The sequence below is a fragment of the Salmo trutta genome, chromosome 34, assembly GCF_901001165.1.
Source record: "Salmo trutta chromosome 34, fSalTru1.1, whole genome shotgun sequence".
Lineage (NCBI taxonomy): Eukaryota > Metazoa > Chordata > Actinopteri > Salmoniformes > Salmonidae > Salmo > Salmo trutta.
In genome coordinates this window covers 30,151,998-30,170,184 of record NC_042990.1, presented here as the reverse complement: position 1 = coordinate 30,170,184, position 18,187 = coordinate 30,151,998, and the positions used below count along the sequence as shown (strand labels likewise).

Genomic DNA, 18,187 nt, shown 5'->3' with positions numbered 1-18,187 from the left:
TTTCATAGCTAATGGTTGTCTTCTGTTTCCATTGGTGTCTCTGTAGTGAAGCATGCTGCCAGTGAGAGCATGGAGGAGTTTGAAGGGCCGTTTAAACCAGCCAAGATTTTGAAACAGGGCAGTGTGCTGGAGCTCCTCAAAGGACCTGGTGAGAATGACGGAAACATGAATACAGAACCTTGACGTTTCTATTAATGCTTAACCTGATCTCTCTCTCTTATACGACTTACAAGTCATTTGCCATCATTTGTCGTTACTTATGTAATCTGTCATGACAGTGTTGTGGCTCTTTTTTAATGGTGGGTTTAAATGAGTGTATTTTCAAATAGTGTCTTTATATTCATTTCTGGTTTTAGGGTGGTTTTTAACCCCATCTCTTTCCCATAGGGTTTGCCGTTCCTTTTACTCAGACCTCCCCTGTCCCCAAAGCCCCCCAGGAGACCCCAGCCCTGTCCACCACCACCACCACCCCCTCCCTTGGGGACTTGTTCAAAGCGCCCACAGGCTCCTTGGACTGTGACGTCTGCATGGTGAAGAATAAACCCACTGCCACAAAGTATGTGGCCTGTATGACCCCACATCCAAACTCTACTTTAGCGAAGACCGACAGTGAACAGTTCACAACGCTGTCCGGGCTGGAGGGTTCCACCACTACAACTGCAGCTGGTTTTGAAGCCCTGTTCACAAAGTCTGCGGGAAGCTGGGACTGTGACACTTGTCTGGTTCAGAACAAGCCTCAAGCGGTCAAATGTGTGGCCTGTGAGACAGCCAAGCCTGGGACTGGAGTTAAAGCCACACTGACCCTGCATGCCTTCTCGGAGGCTAAGACTCTGCCCGCTGCTGCCCCCCTCTTGGGTTTCGGGGACAAGTTTAAGAAGCCAGAGGGAGCGTGGGAGTGTGACATGTGCATGGTGCAGAACAAGGCGCAGGACATCAAGTGTGTTTCCTGTATGAGCACTAAGCCAGGTAATGAGAAGAGAGAACAACCTGGTGTCTTGTTTTTTTGCTTAGTGTTTTTTTCTCATGAAGTTGCCATTGAGAGAATTTGTCTCAATACTGCTATCTTGGCCCACTGTTCATTTTGCATCAGAAGATTTTAAAGAAATCTGGTGCAAATTAATGTATACATTTTTGCTTATCGCTCATATCTTCATCTACCTAACAGGAGGGACGGCAGCGACTCCATCTCTAACTCCCGCCCCTGTCAGCACCACTCCTCTACTAGGCTTTGGGGCCCAGTTCAAGAAGCCAGATGGAGCGTGGGAGTGTGACGTGTGCTGTGTTCAGAACAAGGGAGCAGACCAGGCGTGTGTGGCCTGTCAGACCCTCAAGCCTGGGGCTAAAGTAGAGCCTAAATGTACGTACAGCTGTCAACTGCCATCTTTGTGTGTTATAGAGGCTTCGTTAGAGGGCTTTGTCATTGTAGCAAGATCTTTGATATTAGTGAGGAGAGATGTGAAGCCTGAACTAGGCTAAGGAAATTTGTGATACTTTTTTTTTTTTTATACAGAATACTGAAGTAGTTAATTAATGTGATCCTCTGTCTCTTTCAGCATTCGGTTCCTCGTCATTTGGTATCCAGTCCTTGTCTGACACCGGCTCAGGTGGATTCAAGTTTGACATGGGGGCGTCATCGGACTCTGCCTCTGGTTCTGGGGGCTTCAAATTCGGCGGCACCCTCTCTGACTCCTCTTCAGGGGGCTTCAAATTCGGTGCAGCTGCCTCATCAGACACCACCTCAACAGACACCAGCAGCTCTGCAGGCTTCAAATTCGGCAGCTCCACAGAGGGCTTCAAGTTTGGAGCATCCACTGCTTCCACCCCTGCAGCGGACGAGGGGAAGACGGCTGAAGCCCCCAGTATGGGTGCCGGGTTCAGATTTGGCATTAGCGGTGGGATCTCGTTCGGCACTGCAGCAGCTGCTAGCACGGAGAGCAAACCCTCAGACGGGGGGTTCTTTGGACTATCAAAACCAACAACCACCACCTCTACTTTAAGCCTTCCTGTCTCTACAGAGAACGACAGTGGAGCTTCTACAGAAACTACTACCACAACAGCAGCAGATCCTATTTTTGGGAAGCTGGCTGAGCCTCCTGCCCTGGCCACACCACTAGGGGGCAGCATATTTGAGGAATCGCTAGAGAAAGACCAGGACCCTTTCACCATTGGGAAGTCTGAGAAGGAGGCCTCTATGGGGTCTGGGTTCCTGTTCAGTGCTGCTAGTAAAGAGGCGGAGGCATCGGCTCCCCCTGGAGGCTTTTCCTTCTTTATGGTAGATCCATCTGCAGACCAGCCCAAAGCACCTACCTTCACCTTTGGGAAGCTGGCAGACAGTGAGACCCCAGCAGCAAAAGCCCCTAAGCCCTCATTCAGCTTTGGGCAAAGCGCTACAGGTGGGAGGGATACGCTGCAATAGTTAGTTCATGTTATTATTAACTAATTTTGTATTTGTCAATTCTTTAAATGGATGTTCTACTATAAAATGATTATACTTTTTTTTGTGAATGTACACACTGTCTGCACCTAAACCAATCATTCTTTACTTCAGTCGTTTTTGTTGTTTTTCTTGCAGATACTGCAGCCTCAAAGCCAGCGTTTGGGTTCATGGCAACCACCACCACCTCTACTTCCACCACCCCTGCCCCCAGGCTGTTTGGGCCCACCAGCAGCACTACCCCAGCCCCTATCCCGGCCCCCAGTACTTTCCTGTTCGGGCAGAGTGCCTCCAGTGAGGCCACCCCAGCCAAGTCCTTCTTGTTTGGGCAGAGTCAGGACAGCCTGCCTGCCCCTGCAGCTTCCCTGAACCCTGGCCCAGCTCAACCCTTCCTGTTTGGGTCTGGACCTAACACTGCTGCTCCCTCCTTCGCTTTTGGAGCGGCACCGCTCTCCACTGCCTCATCTACAGGTTGGTTCTTTTTAGGACTTATTTTCAAGGAACATTGTTTTTTTACACCCCGAATGTTGCCACAGGAAGGCTTTTACTAATGTGAATTGATAATGTTGTGCGTTTTCTGTTCACTTCTCTTGATCTAATACGTGTAGCTGTTGACTGCAATGATCAATAGTTGACCCAAGATGTTTTTCCACTTAAGCGCTCTTTTTTTTTTCTGTTTTTTGTTGTTGGTTGAAATGTTATCAACTTGTCTCTCTCCAGCTCCATCAGCAGCCCCTGCTCCGTTTGTATTCAGCCCTGCCTCCTCCTCTGGCTTTGGGTCGGGACAAGCTCCTACCTTTGGTCAGGGTACCTCCCAGCCCAATGCCCCTGCGTTTGGTTCTCCCACCCCGTCCCCCTTCCCTGCCACGGCCTCCCAGCCCCCTGCCTTCGGAGGGAAGGCCAACTCTGTACCTGTGTTCGACCAGCAAGCCAACTCCACGCCCGCTTTTGGCTCATCCGCCACACCAGGTGGGTTGCTACGGTCACTTTCTGGGTTTGTTTTGTGTATGTACAGAGCCTTTACAAAGTATTCACACCCTTTGACTTTTTCCACATTTTGTTCCAGCCTGAATTTAAAATGGATTAAATTGATTTTGTGTCACTGGCCTGTACACAATACTCCATAATGTTATTCAAAATGTTAATTAAATTAATTAAAAATGAAAAGCTGAAATGTCGAGTCAATAAGTATTCAAACACTTTATGGCAAGCATAGAGTAAACATGTGCTTAACGTGTCACATAATAAACATGATCATCTCTGTACCTCACACATACAAACCCCACACATATATGTAAGGTCCCTCAGTCAAGCAGTGAATTTGAAACCTATTCAACTACAAAGACCAGGGAAGTTTTCCAATGCTTCGCAAAGAAGAACAGTTACACAGTTTAATGGCTGTGATCGGAGAAAACTGAGGATGGATCAACAACATTGTAGTTACTCCACAATGCTAACCTAAATGACAGAGCGAAAAGAAGGAAGCCTATACAGAATAAGAAATATTCCAAAACGTGTCCTGTTTGCAATAAGGCAGTAAAGTAAAACTGCTAAATATGTGGCAAAGAAATTAACTATTATTCGTAGCTGTCTATTTACCACCACAAACCGATACTGGCACTAAGACCGCACTCAACCAGCTATATAAGGCCATAAGCAAACAATAAAATGGTCATCCAGAGGCGGCGCTCCTAGCGGCCGGGGACTTTAATGCAGGCAAAACTGAAATCCGTTTCACCTCGTTTCTACCAGCATGTCACGTGGAACCAGAGGGGGGGGGAAACTCTAGACCACCTTTACTCCACACACAGAGACTCATACAAAGCTATCCCTCACCCTCCATTTGTTAAATCTGACCATAATTCTGTCCTCCTGATTCCTGCTTACAAGCAAAAATTAAAGCAGGAACTGACTTGCTCAGTACGAAAGTGGTCAGATGATGCGGATGCTACTCTACAGGACTGTTTTGATAGCAAAGACTGGAATATGTTCCATGTTTCATCCAATGGCATTGAGGAGTATACCACCTCAGTCAGGCTTCATCAATAAGTGCATCAACGACGTCGTCCCCACAGTGACCGTATGCACATATCCCAAACAGAAGTCATGGATTACAGGCAACATCTGCATCTAGCTAAAGGCTAGAGCTGCCGTTTTCAAGGAGCGGGACACTAATCCAGGCGCTTCTAAGAAATCCCTCTACGCCCTCCGACTAACCATCAAACAGGCAACGCGTCAATACAGGATTAAGATTGAATCCTACTACACCGGCTCTGACGCTTGTCGGATGTGGCAGGGCTTGAAAACTATTACGGACTACAAAGGGAAACCCAGCCGTGAGCTGCCCAGGCGAGCTAAATGTCTTTTTTATGCTCGCTTCGAGGCAAGGAACATTGAAGCATGCTTGAGAGCACCAGCTGTTCCGGATGACTGTGATTATGCTCTCGGTAGCCGATGTGCGCAAGACCTTTAAACAGGTCAACATTCACAAGGCTACGGGGACAGACGGATTACCAGGACATGTACTCAAAGCATGCACGAACCAAATGACAAGTGTCTTCGCTGACATTTTCAACCTTTCCCTGACCGAGTCTGTAATATCTACATGTTTCAAGCAGACCACCATAGTCCCTGTGCCCAAGGAAGCAAAGGTAACCTGCGTAAATGATTACTGCCCGTAGCACTTGCGTCGGTAGCCATGAAGTGCTTTGAAATGCTGGCATGGCTTACATCAACAGCATCATCTCAAATACCCTAGACCCACTCCAATTCGCATACTTGCCCCAACAGATCCACAGATGACGCAATCTCAATCACACTCCATAATGCCCTTTCCCACCTGGATAAAAGGAACACCTATGTGAGAATGCTGTTCATTGACAACAGCTCAGCGTTCAACACGATAGTGCCCACAAAGCTCGTCACTAAGCTAAGGACCCTGGGACAAAACACCTCCCTCTGCTTCTGGATCCTGGACTTCCTGACGGGCCACCCCCAGGTGTTAAGGGTAGGCAACAACACATCTGCCACACTGATCCTCAACATTCGTGCCCCTCAGGGGTGTGTGCTTAGTCCCCTCCTGTACTCCCTGTTCACCCACGACTGTGTGGCCAAACACTACTCCAACGCTAACTTTGCTGACGACACAAGTCTTAAGCCTGATCACTGACAACGATGAGACGGCCTATAGGGAGGTGGTCAGAGACCTGACAGTGTGGTGCCAGGACAACAACCTCTCCCTCAATGTGAGCAAGACAAAGGAGCTGATCGTGGATTACAGGAAAAGGCCGGCTGAACAGGCCCCATTCACACCGATACCTCCTGTGTATAGCTTCGTTATTTATTTTTTTACTTTAGTTTATTTGGTAAATATTTTCTTAACTCTTTAACTGCACTGTTGGTTAAGGTCTTGTAAGTAAGCATTTCGTGGTAAGGTCTACACCTGTTGCATTTGACGCATGTGACAAATAACGCTTTGTATTTCAAATCAAATTTTATGTTTTGGGCAAACACATCACTGACACCCACTCATCATATTTTCAATTGTGGTGGCGGCTACATGTTATGGGTTTGCTTGTCATTGGCAAGGAGTGTTTTATGATAAAGAAATGGAATAGAGCTCAGCAAAAGCTAAATCTTAGAGGAAAACCTAGTCAGCTTTCCAACAAACACTGGGAGACATTCATATTTCAGCAGGACAATAACCTAAAACACAAGGCCAAATATACACAAGTTGCTTACCTAGACAACAGTGAATGTTCTTTAGTGGCCTTGTTAGTTTTGACTTAAATCAGCTTGAAAATCTATGGCAAGACATGAAAATGGCTGTCTAGCAATGATCAACAACCAACTTGACGTTGCACAATCCAGGGTTGCAAAGTGCTTAGATTTACACAGCTGTAAAAGCTGCCAAATTTGCTTCTTAACCTCTCTGGGCTAGCGTCCCACCTACTCAACAGCCAGTTGAATCCCGTGGCGCGTTATTCAAATACCTTAGAAATGCTATTACTTCAATTTCTCAAACATATTACTATTTTACAGCATTTTAAAGACAAGACTCTCGTTAATCTAACCACACTGTCCGATTTCAAAAAGGCTTTGCAACGAAAGCAAAACATTAGATTGTCAGCAGAGTACCCAGCCAGAAATAATCACACACCCATTTTTCAAGCTAGCATATAATGTCACATAAACCCAAACCACAGCTAAATGCAGCACTAACCTTTGATGATCTTCATCAGATGACAATCTTAGGACATTGTTATACAATACATGCATGTCTGTTCAATCAAGTTCATATTTATATCAAAAACTAGCTTTTTACATTAGCAGGTGACTAGCATTCCCACCGAACACTTCCGGTGAATTTACTAAATTACTCACGATAAACGTTCACAAAAAACATAACAATTATTTTAAGAATTATAGATACAGAACTCCTCTGCACTCGATATGTCCGATTTTAAAATAGCTTTTCGGTGAAAGCACATTTTGCCCGGCATCACAGGGCTAGCTATTTAGACACCCAGCAAGTTTAGCATTCACCAAAGTCAGATTTACTATAAGAAAAAATGTTATTACTTTTGCTGTCTTCATCAGAATGCACTCCCAGGACATCTACTTCAATAACAAATGTTGGTTTGGTCCCAAATAATCCATTGTTATATCCAAATAGCGGCGTTTTGTTCGTGCGTTCAAGACACTATCCGAAAGGGTAAATAAGGGTTACGAGCATGGCGCATTTCGTGACAAAAAAATTCTAAATATTCCATTACCGTACTTCGAAGCATGTCAACCGCTGTTTAAAATCAATTTTTATGCCACTTTTCTCGTAAAAAAGCTATAATATTCCGACCGGCAAAGCCTGTTTACATTCAACGAGAGAGAAAGTAAAAGCATGCTATCCCCTCATGCACAAGCCTCATTCTAAAGGCCCTCTGATAGAGCACTTGCCAAACGCGCTAGTGTGTTTCAGCCTGGGCCTTGAATTACGTCATTCAGCTTTTTCCCGGGTTCTGAGAGCCCATGGGAGCCGTAGGAAGTGTCACGTTACAGCAAAGATCCTCAGTCTTCAATAAAAAGAGCCAAGATTAACAAGAACTTGTCAGACAGGCCACTTCCTGTTCAGAATCTTCTCAGGTTTTTGCCTGCCATATGAGTTCTGTTATACTCACAGACACCATTCAAACAGTTTTAGAAACTTTAGGGTGTTTTCTATCCAAAGCCAATAATTATATGCATATTCTAGTTACTGGGCAGGAGTAGTAACCAGATTAAATCGGGTACGTTTTTTTATCCGGCCGTGTAAATACTGCCCCCTAGCCCTAACAGGTTAAGTATTGACTCAGGAGTGTGAATACTTATGTAAATAAGATTTCTGTATTTCATTTTCAATACATTAGCAAAAATTTTAACATGTTTTCTCTTTTGTCATTGAGGTATTGTGTGTCGATGAGTGAAAATATTTTGAATTCGGGCTATAACACAATGTGGAATAATTCTAGGGGTATGAATATATTCTGAAGCCAATACAAAAACAAGTGCCATTTAAGATATATATATTTTTTAAATACATTTTACTAAGTCTGAGTAGGTAGATTGCTTTTGAATCATCCTATCACGCAACGTTAAAGATTCAACTTAAAAGATTCACCCGATGTCCATGGTTTTACCAGGTGGCGGTTTCCAGTTTGGAGGAGTCAGTGCATTCGGCACGTCCAGTAACAGCACAGGGGTGTTTGCTTTCGGAGGGGCACCAGGAGGGTCCCCCGCCCCTTCTGCCACGCCCTCCATGGCACCCCAACCCAGTGCACCTGGAGGTGGCTTTAACTTTATTGGGTGAGTCCAACAGCTCCAACTCCTGAAAAAGGGACGGGTGAATTTGGGCCAATCCTATGTAAATACAGTGGTATTTATATGCTCTGAGTTTTTGCCGTCCCTGGTTTAGTGCTTCAGGTGTTAGTCCCAAGTCATTGCATATAACACACGTAATATATACAGTGGGGAGAACAAGTATTTGATACACTGCCGATTTTGCAGGTTTTCCTACTTACAAAGCATGTAGAGGTCTGTCATTTTTATCATAGGTACAACTTCAACTGTGAGAGACGGAATCTAAAACAAAAATCCAGAAAATCACATTGTATGATTTTTAATTAATTAGCTTTTTATTGCATGACATAAGTATTTGATACATCAGAAAAGCAGAACTTAATATTTGGTACAGAAACCTTTGTTTGCAATTACAGAGATCATACGTTAACTGTAGTTCTTGACCAGGTTTGCACACACTGCAGCAGGGATTTTGGCCCACTCGTCCATACAGACCTTTTATTTTTTATTTTATTTCACCTTTATTTAACCAGGTAGGCAAGTTGAGAACAAGTTCTCATTTACAATTGCGACCTGGCCAAGATAAAGCAAAGCAGTTCGACAACATACAAAAACACAGAGTTACACATGGAGTAAAACAACATACAATCAATGATGCAGTAGAAAAAAATAAGACTATATACAATGTGAGCAAATGATGTGAGATAATGGAGGTAAAGGCAAAAAAAATGCCATGGTGGCAAAGTAAATAAAGTATGGCAAGAAAAAACACTGGAATGGTAGATTTGTAGTTTGAAGAAAGTTAAAAGTTAAAATATAAATAATATGGTGCAAAGGAGCAAAATAAATAAAATAAATAAATACAGTAGGGGAAAAGGTAGTAGTTTGGGCTCAATTAAAGATGGGCTATGTACAGGTGCAGAGATCTGTGAGCTGCTCTGACAGCTGGTGCTTAAAGCTAGTGAGGGAGATAAGTGTTTCCAGTTTTAGAGATTTTTGTAGTTCGTTCCAATCATTGGCAGCTGAGAACTGGAAGGAGAGACGACCAAAGGAGGAGTTGGCTTTAGGGGTGACCAGAGAGATATACCTGCTGGAGCGCGTGCCACAGGTGGGTGCTGCTATGGTGACCAGTGAGCGGAGATAAGGGGGGACTTTACCTAGCAGGGTCTTGTAGATGACCTGGAGCCAATGTGTTTGGCGACGATGATGAAGTGAAGGCCAGCCAACGAGAGCATACAGGTCGCAGTGGTGGGTTGTATATGGGGCTTTGGTGACAAAACGGATGGCACTGTGATAGACTGCATCCAGCTTGTTGAGTAGGGTATTGGAGGCTATTTTGTAAATGACATCGCCGAAGTCGAGGATTGGTAGGATGGTCAGTTTTACGAGGGTATGTTTGGCAGCATGAGTGAAGGATGCTTTGTTGCGAAATAGGAAGCCAATTCTAGATTTCACTTTGGATTGGAGATGATTGATGTGAGTCTGGAAGGAGAGTTTACAGTCTAACCAGACACCTAGGTATTTGTAGTTGTCCACAAATTCTAAGTTAGAACCGTCCAGAGAAGTTATGCTGGATGGGCGGGCAGGTGCAGGCAGCGATCGGTTGAAGAGCATGCATTTAGTTTTACTTGTGTTTAGGAGCAGTTGGAGACCACGGAAGGAGAGTTGAATGGCATTGAAGCTCGTCTGGAGGGTTGTTAACACAGTGTCCAAAGAAGGGCCAGAAGTATACAGAATGGTGTCGTCTGCGTAGAGGTGGATCAGAGATTCACCAGCAGCAAGAGCGACATCATTTATGTATACAGAGAAAAGAGTTGGCCCAAGAATTGAACCCTGTGGTACCCCCATAGAGACTGCCAGAGGTCCAGACAGTAGGCCCTCCGATTTGACACACTGAACTCTGTCAGAGAAGTAGTTGGTGAACCAGGCGACGCAATCGTTTGAGAAACCAAGGCTACTAAGTCTGCCGATGAGGATGTGGTGATTAACAGAGTCAAAAGCTTTGGCCAGGTCAATGAATACGGCAGCACAGTAATATTTCTTATCGATGGCGGTTACGATGTCGTTTAGGACCTTGAGCGTGGCTGAGGTGCACCCATGACCAGCTCTGAAACCAGATTGCATAGCGGAGAGGGTGCGGTGGGATTCAAAATAGTCGGTAATCTGTTTGTTGACTTGGCTTTCGAAGACCTTAGAAAGGCAGGGTAGGATGGATATAGGTCTGTAGCAACTTGGGTCAAGAGTGTCACCTCCTTTGAAGAGGGGGTTGACAGCAGCTGCTTTCCAATCTATGGGAATCTCAGACGACACGAAAGAGAGGTTGAACAGGCTAGTAATAGGGGTTGCAATAATTTCGGCAGATAATTTTAGAAAGAAAGGGTCCAGATTGTCAAGCCCAGCTGATTTGTAGGGGTCCAGATTTTGCAGCTCTTTCAGAACATCAGCTGAATGGATTTGGGAGAAGGAGAAATGGGGGAGGCTTGGGCGAGTAGCTGTGGGGGGTGCAGTGCTGTTGAATGCAGTAGGGGTAGTTAGGTGGAAAGCATGGCCAGCCGTAGAAAAATGCTTATTGAAATTCTCAATTATAGTGGGCTTATCGGTGGTGACAGAGTTTCCTATCCTCAGTGCAGTGGGCAGTTGGGAGGAGGTGTTCTTATTCTCCATGGACTTTACAATGTCCCAGAACTTTTTAGAGTTGGAGTTGCACGAAGCAAATTTCTGTTTGAAAAAGCTAGCCTTGGCGTTTCTAACTGCCTGTGTGTATTGGTTTCTAACTTCCCTAAAAAGTTGCATATCGCGGGGGCAGTTCGATGCTAATGCAGAACGCCACAGGATATTTTTGTGTTGGTTAAGGGCAGTCAGGTCTGGGGAGAACCAAGGGCTATATCTGTTCCTGGTTCTAAATTTCTTGAAAGGGGCATGCTTATTTAAGATGGAGAGGAAGGCATTTTTAAAAAATAACCAGGCATCCTCTACTGACGGGATGAGGTCAATATCCTTCCAGGATACCAGGGCCAGGTCGATTAGAAAGGCTTGCTCGTTGAAATGTTTCAGGGAGCGTTTGACAGTGATGAGTGGAGGTCGTTTGACCGCTGACCCATTACGGGTGCAGGCAATGAGGCAGTGATCGCTGAGATCTTGGTTGAAAACAGCAGAGGTGTAATTAGAGGGCACATTGGTTAGGATGATATCTATGAGGGTGCCAGTGTTTGCGGCTTTGGGGTTGTACCTGGTGGGTTCATTAATAATTTGTGTGAGATTGAGGGCATCAAGCTTGGATTGTAGAATGGCTGGGGTGTTAAGCATGTCCCAGTTTAGGTTGCCTAGTAGCACGAGCTCTGAAGATAGATGGGGGGCAATCAGTTCACATATGGTGTCCAGAGCACAGCTAGGGGCCGAGGGGGGTCTATAGCAGGCGGCAACGGTGAGAGACTTGTTTTTGGAGAGGTGGATTTTTAAAAGTAGAAGTTCAAATTGTTTGGGTACAGACCTGGATAGCAGGACAGAACTCTGCAAGCTATCTCTGCAGTAGATTGCAACACCGCCCCCTTTGGTCGTTCTATCTTGTCTGAAAACGTTGTAGTTAGGGATGAAGATTTCACAGTTTTTGGTGGACTTCCTAAGCCAAGATTCAGACACAGCTAGGACATCCGGGTTGGCAGAGTGTGCTAAAGCAGTGAATAAAACAAACTTAGGGAGGAGGCTTCTAATGTTAACATGCATGAAACCAAGGCTATTACGGTTACAGAAGTCATCAAAAGAGAGCGCCTGGGGAGTAGGTGTGGAGCCAGGCACTGAAGGGCCTGGATTCACCTCTACATCCCCAGCGGAGCAGAGAAGGATAAGTATGAGGGTACGGCTAAAAGCTATAAGAATTGGTCGTCTGTGACGTCCAGAATAGAGAGAAAAAGGAGCAGGTATCTGGGGGCGATAAAATAGCTTCAAGGTATAATGTACAGACAAAGGTATGGTGGGATGTGAGTACAGAGGAGGTAAACCTAGGCATTTAGTGATTATGAGAGAGATATTGTCTCTAGAAATATCATTGAAACCAGAAGATGTCATAGCATGTGTGGGTGGAGGAACTGAGAGGTTGGATAAGGTATAATGAGCAGGGCTAGAGACTCTACAGTGAAATAAGCCAATAAACACTAACCAGAACAGCAATGGACAAGGCATATTGACATTAAGGAGAGGCATGCTTAGCCGAGTGATCAGAGGGTCCAGTGAGAATCAGACAGCTAGCCGGGCCATAGGTAGCAAGCTGGTGGAAGATGGGAGGGAGGTCTGTTTTTAGCCGCCTCGTGCGTTTCCGTCTGTGGGTTAGTGGGGTTCCGTGTGGAAGGGGGGACCTGTCCAAGTTGGCAAAATAGTTAGTTATAGTGGCCCAAGAAAAGTGTCCGACAGACCTATTCAGATCGCAGCCGAAAAGACAGCTAACGATTAGCTGGCCGCAGATGGGCGATCAGGTTACGTCGCGACGGAGGGGCCAGTTGGACAACTCCCTCGGGCAGATAACGTCGGTGATCCAGTCGTGAAGACCCAATGGGGCTCCGCATCGGCAGTAAAACGGGTCAGGATAGGTGAGTTGTAGCCCAGGAGACACTTCAGCTGGCTAGCTCAGGAGTAGCCCACGAGTGGCTGACGGAATTCTTCAGCTGGCTAGCTGGCTAGCTAGCTAGCTCCGTAATAGTGTGTGTTAATTCCGAGACCGACGTTGCCAATAGTCACTCAGGTAGCAGCTAGTTAGCTGCAAGATCCAGGTGTAAATGTCCAGAGCCTGCGGTAGAAATCGAGGAAAGGAGAGAGAAAAGGTCCGATATGCTCTGGTCTGAGTCGCGCTGTACAAAAACTGGCGATAGCTTTTCGAGCTAATGGATAGCTGAGGACAGCTAACCGTAGCTAGCTGAACTTCAACGTTAGCCAGTGAAAATGGCTAACCTCTGGCTAGCTTCTGTCGTGGAATTCAGATGAGGTAAATAATACTTTCTTTTTTTTAAATTGATGAGGCGGGTTGCAGGAGAGTGCTTTGAGGTTGAGTATTTAGAATAAAAAAATGTAAAAAGATAAGTGAAGAAAAAATATATATATATATATATCACACACACACACACACACACACGGGACACGACAGGACGTCTGAACTGCTACGCCATCTTCTCCAGATACTTCAGGTTTCGGGGCTGTCGCTGGGCAATACGGACTTTTAGCTCCCTCCAAAGATTTTCTATTGGGTTCAGGTCTGGAGACTGGCTAGGCCACTCCAGGACCTTGAGCCACTCCTTAGTTGCCCTGGCTGTGTGTTTCGGGTCGTTGTCACGCTGGAAGACCCAGCCACGACCCATCTTCAATGCTCTTACTGAGGGAAGGAGGTTGTTGGCCAAGATCTCGCGATACATGGCCCCATCCATCCTCCCCTCAATACGGTGCAGTCGTCCTGTCCCCTTTGCAGAAAAGCATCCCCAAAGAATGATGTTTCCACCTCCATGCTTCACTGTTGGGATGGTTTTCTTGGGGTTGTACTCATCCTTCTTCCTCCAAACACAGAGAGTAGAGTTTAGACCAAAAAGCTCTATTTTTGTCTCATCAGACCACAAGACCTTCTCCCATTCCTCCTCTGGATCATCCAGATGGTCATTGGCAAACTTCAGACGGGCCTGGACATGCGCTGGCTTGAGCAGGGGGACCTTGCGTGCGCTGCAGGATTTTAATCCATGACGGCGTAGTGTGTTACTAATGGTTTTCTTTGAGACTGTGGTCCCAGCTCTCTTCAGGTCATTGACCAGGTCCTGCCGTGTAGTTCTGGGCTGATCCCTCACCTTCCTCATGATCATTGATGCCCTACGAGGTGAGATCTTGCATGGAGCCCCAGACCGAGGGGGATTGACCGTCATCTTGAACTTCTTCCATTTTCTAATAATTGCGCCAACAGTTGTTGCCTTCTCACCAATCTGCTTGCCTATTGTCCTGTAGCCCATCCCAGCCTTGTGCAGGTCTACAATTTTATCCCTGATGTCCTTACATAGCTCTCTGGTCTTGGCCATTGTGGAGGTTGGAGTCTGTTTGATTGAGTGTGTGGACAGGTGTCTCTTATACAGGTAACGAGTTCAAACAGGTGCAGTTAATACAGGTAATGAGTGGAGAACAGGAGGGCTTCTTAAAGAAAAAGTAACAGGTCTGTGAGAGCCGGAATTCTTACTGGTTGGTAGGTGATCAAATACTTATGTCATGCGATAAAATGCAAATTAATTACGTAAAAATCATACAATGTGATTTTCTGGATTTTTGTTTTAGATTCCGTCTCTCACAGTTGAAGTGTACCTATGATAAAAATGACAGACCTCTACATGCTTTGTAAGTAGGAAACACTGCCGATTTTGCAGGTTATCAAATACTTGTTCTCCCCACTGTAATTGTGATGGTGTTGATAATAATTAGATACAAATCGATGCCTTTTTGTACCGAACATCTGCAAGTTATTGGATGTGCGCACGCTAAGTTTGAATTGTGTGTTGATGACGTGTTATCCCCTACTACAGGTCAACGAAGAGCACCACTTTCACTGCAGCCCCTGCAGGACAGAACTCAATCGCTAGACGCAAGATCAAAACAGCTGTCCGGCGTAAGAAGTAAAACATCCATCAGACTAGACTTGACCCTTCAAGCATAGACGGGACTACTTCCTCTGGACAAACACTGAACTACTAAGCATGTAAAGAAGCTCTGGTGAAGCCCCCATCTGGAGATGAATGGGTGATACTCGGGGGGGGGGTGCTAGACCCCAGAGCTACTAGAAAGCAGGACCCTCCTACAGGGCAGGTGTCAGGCTTAAAAAATAAACTGCTAATGAACCTACAGTGTGATGGCGACAACAACACAATCAAACAAGAAACTTCTGCTTAACAACACCTCCAAATGTCTAGAACATTGTCGTGACTTTTTGTAATTAAAATGCAAAAACTGAAAGTTGACAGTGTAAAAATCGTACTGTTAAGTTGATTAGTATGGGTGATCAGGTTATGAACTGCGAAAGTTAATGCAGAGATTAATAAGAGCTGTGGTGCGATTTCCAAATGGAAACCTACTCCCTCTGTAGTGAACTTTAGTTTAACCTGTGAGTTTGAAGCAGTGCACATCATTGGGTCGGGAATAGGGTACTATTTGACACGTAGACAGTGTCTATGGCGTGTATGCTGTTTGAACAGGTTTCTGTGTACTGAATGACGCGTGCTTGTTTTCTGTATAGAGATTTGAGGTGTTTGGTTTCAGTGTGTGTGTGTAAACTGAACGAAAGTGTCATGTGTGGTAGTGGCTGGTTGAGGCTCACAGTTGTAGGTGAGAAGCTTATGAATGTGTTTAAATGGAGGCAGTGAGGAGGGTGGGGAAGAGAGGACCGTTACCCCAGCACTGGAGATTGGGGCTGGAGACCGACTCCTGAAATATCATCCTTAGGACTTTGTAAATCTGTAGTTCCACATCTGTTCACTGTTCTTACTACTTTTTTAACCCCTTTGTCGCTCCATCTCCTTTATTCTCATTTTCTCTTGTGCCCTCTCTCTTCCCTTTTATTCTTATTCATGTTCTCTCCCTTCACCACCTCCTGCCGCTCTCTTAATTGGCCTTTGAACATTATAACCTGTAAATAGTAACTTGCTTTTTTTTTTATCTGTGAAGTTGAATTTGTGTGTTAAACCAACTCTGCATTCAGCATTTTGTCATTAGAATTTATTATGTAAATCCCTATATTCAAAGTTGCCTGAAATCCATTAAAAAAAATTAAATGCATATTGGGATCCTTTGAAGACTAAAGGTATATTGGCATTTCTGATCCACTTTTGTTTGGACCAAAACCAGTATTGTACAAAGTATTAGTATATATTTTTATATTGCTTGTTTAAATGGACTAGGGTGACTTTGGATAATAAGGAAGTCGATTTAATTTTAAAGCCATGATTGTTACTGGATTAGTAATAAACTAAGATCCATGGGTAATTGCTGTCAATAAAACTATAATATGTAATTAACATGTTGTGATTTCTTTCCCACAAAATAATAGGCGGCAGTGGTTAGAGCTTTGGGCCAGTAACCGAAAGGTTGCTGGATCGAGTCCCAGAGCTGACAGACAAGGTATAATTCTGTATTTCTGCCCCTGAACAAGGCAGTTAACCCACTATTCCCCGGTAAGCTTCATTGTAAATAAGAATTTGCTCTTAACTGACTTACCTAGTTAAATAAAGGTTCAGTAAGAAATTAGTTACTTTTATAACGAGTCATATACCAGAATTGAGAATGTGAACAAAAACGAAATCAGTTGTACGAAAATAGGTTTATTTTTTTCAAAGCAGAACATCAAAGGCGCATTAGCCACTTTGTAAAAAAAAGTGTATATGTATATATGTGTATATATATGGTAACAATAGGCCTATCTAACTGAACAAGAACGTTGGATATATTTTCTCCATAAGTATTTACAGATTGATTTTCCTCCTGATTTCTACTCCAGTCCCCCAGTATTTCGGCACCATGCCGTTGCGCTGTGGGCAGTACCGGCGCGTGTGAGCGTTGTCTCCGGTGCCGCCACACATAGGACAAATGTAGCTCCTCAGAATGGGGCAGATGACTTTGCTGTCTTTGGATTTCAGTTTGTGGCTCCGGAAGATCTCTGCCGTTTCTCCATTTTGCTTGCAGAAGCCGCAGTAATCACCGGAAGCCAGGCTGTGGCTCGTGTTGCCTGAAATGCTGCTTGCAGAACTCAGGCTCTCAGTCCCGATCGAATTCAGACGAAACCACTGTTGCTCCTGGCGACCGGTCTGGTGGTCCTCTGCGTCCGGCCCGTGCTCCTTTAACTGGGTACAGGTGGTCGCTGTCCGATCTGCGACGTCACACAGTTTCTCCAGCAGCCTCCCTAGGTTCATATAGTCATGCCACATGTCGAAATAATGGGTTGGGGCGAGGCTGCTCTCAGCCATTAGGTTTCTTTGCATTGTTGTAATCTTCCCGGAAATCATGTACACGCTTCTGGAACTCTGCATCAATAATGTTTGTGGCCTGGAAGCATTCCAGCAATTTATAGTAGCCTAGTGGCCCGGGCCAAACATTTTAGGAATGTAGCTTGTCTAGTCGGAGGGCGGTATGCTTGCCAAGTGTGTCTTCCCAAGGGACTGGCCCCAGCCAGGTGGTAAACATTGCCACGTGCAGTTATTGTTTTGAGTCACTTTTTCAAGCGCAACACATGAGTAGACATTGAGCTGTCAGAGAATTAAAGGTTTAAAGGTCATTCTGTTTGATGTTGCCATACTCTCTCTTTATAGTTATGCAGTGTTTTAACACAGCTTTTTATCACTGTACACCAAACGAGGAAGCTTGTATGCAGATTTTAAATGTATATATGTAGGACCATTTTATTCCCATATTGTGTAGCTTAATAGGGTTTTGGTAGAACAGGTTACATTGAATTGAAGTGGTCCCTTTTGTCAATTTGCATTCATATTCTCCTTAATGCATTGTTCTCAAAGTTGTATGAACAATATAACCTATAGTCTTATGCATTTAAAGCCAACATTGTGTAGCAAATGCTTCAACTGTGCATTGGTGCTGGAATTCCTGATTATTACAGCAAATGTATTGATATGTCAGTTATATGAATAGAGTGATCAATAAGGCCCTGAGGGTTTAAAGTTTAAAGGTCAATGGGTATCTTTTTTATTTTGTTTTGCAGCTGCACATGGAGCCTCATTTATGTCTAGACGGAGGATGACTAGACTGAGGTCTGGTCAGAAACATAGTATCACATTTAGGCTTCTTAGTGTTTTGACTGCATGCATGCAAACCCTCAAACCCCAGCTTGCATGTGTTCCTTACATTGACACAGTTGACCATGTGCAGTGAGGAAAAAAATGGCAATGTTATGAAATCATTGAT

At 44.8% G+C, this 18,187-nt stretch overlaps 2 protein-coding genes across 5 annotated transcripts in view; one reads left to right on the top strand and one right to left on the bottom strand.

Annotated features, from left to right (window-relative positions):
- Window positions 1-16,290, top strand: part of LOC115173993 (nuclear pore complex protein Nup153) — a 35,530-nt gene extending 19,240 nt beyond the window's left edge. For all 4 annotated transcript variants that reach the window (XM_029732565.1, XM_029732567.1, XM_029732566.1 and 1 more), the window contains exons 14-21: window positions 47-148; window positions 388-966; window positions 1,166-1,357; window positions 1,554-2,393; window positions 2,573-2,905; window positions 3,155-3,403; window positions 8,110-8,272; window positions 14,806-16,290. In XM_029732565.1, coding sequence (XP_029588425.1) covers window positions 47-148; window positions 388-966; window positions 1,166-1,357; window positions 1,554-2,393; window positions 2,573-2,905; window positions 3,155-3,403; window positions 8,110-8,272; window positions 14,806-14,899 — 2,552 coding nt within the window. In that variant the 3' untranslated portion in view covers window positions 14,900-16,290. The remainder of the gene's footprint in view (window positions 1-46; window positions 149-387; window positions 967-1,165; window positions 1,358-1,553; window positions 2,394-2,572; window positions 2,906-3,154; window positions 3,404-8,109; window positions 8,273-14,805) is intronic.
- Window positions 16,291-16,577: 287 nt separating this feature from the next.
- Window positions 16,578-17,787, bottom strand: nanos2 (nanos homolog 2). The gene has a single exon (XM_029732568.1). The coding sequence runs from the start codon at window positions 17,296-17,298 to the stop codon at window positions 16,735-16,737; it is 564 nt and encodes a 187-aa protein (XP_029588428.1). The 5' UTR covers window positions 17,299-17,787; the 3' UTR covers window positions 16,578-16,734.
- Window positions 17,788-18,187: the final 400 nt, after the last annotated feature.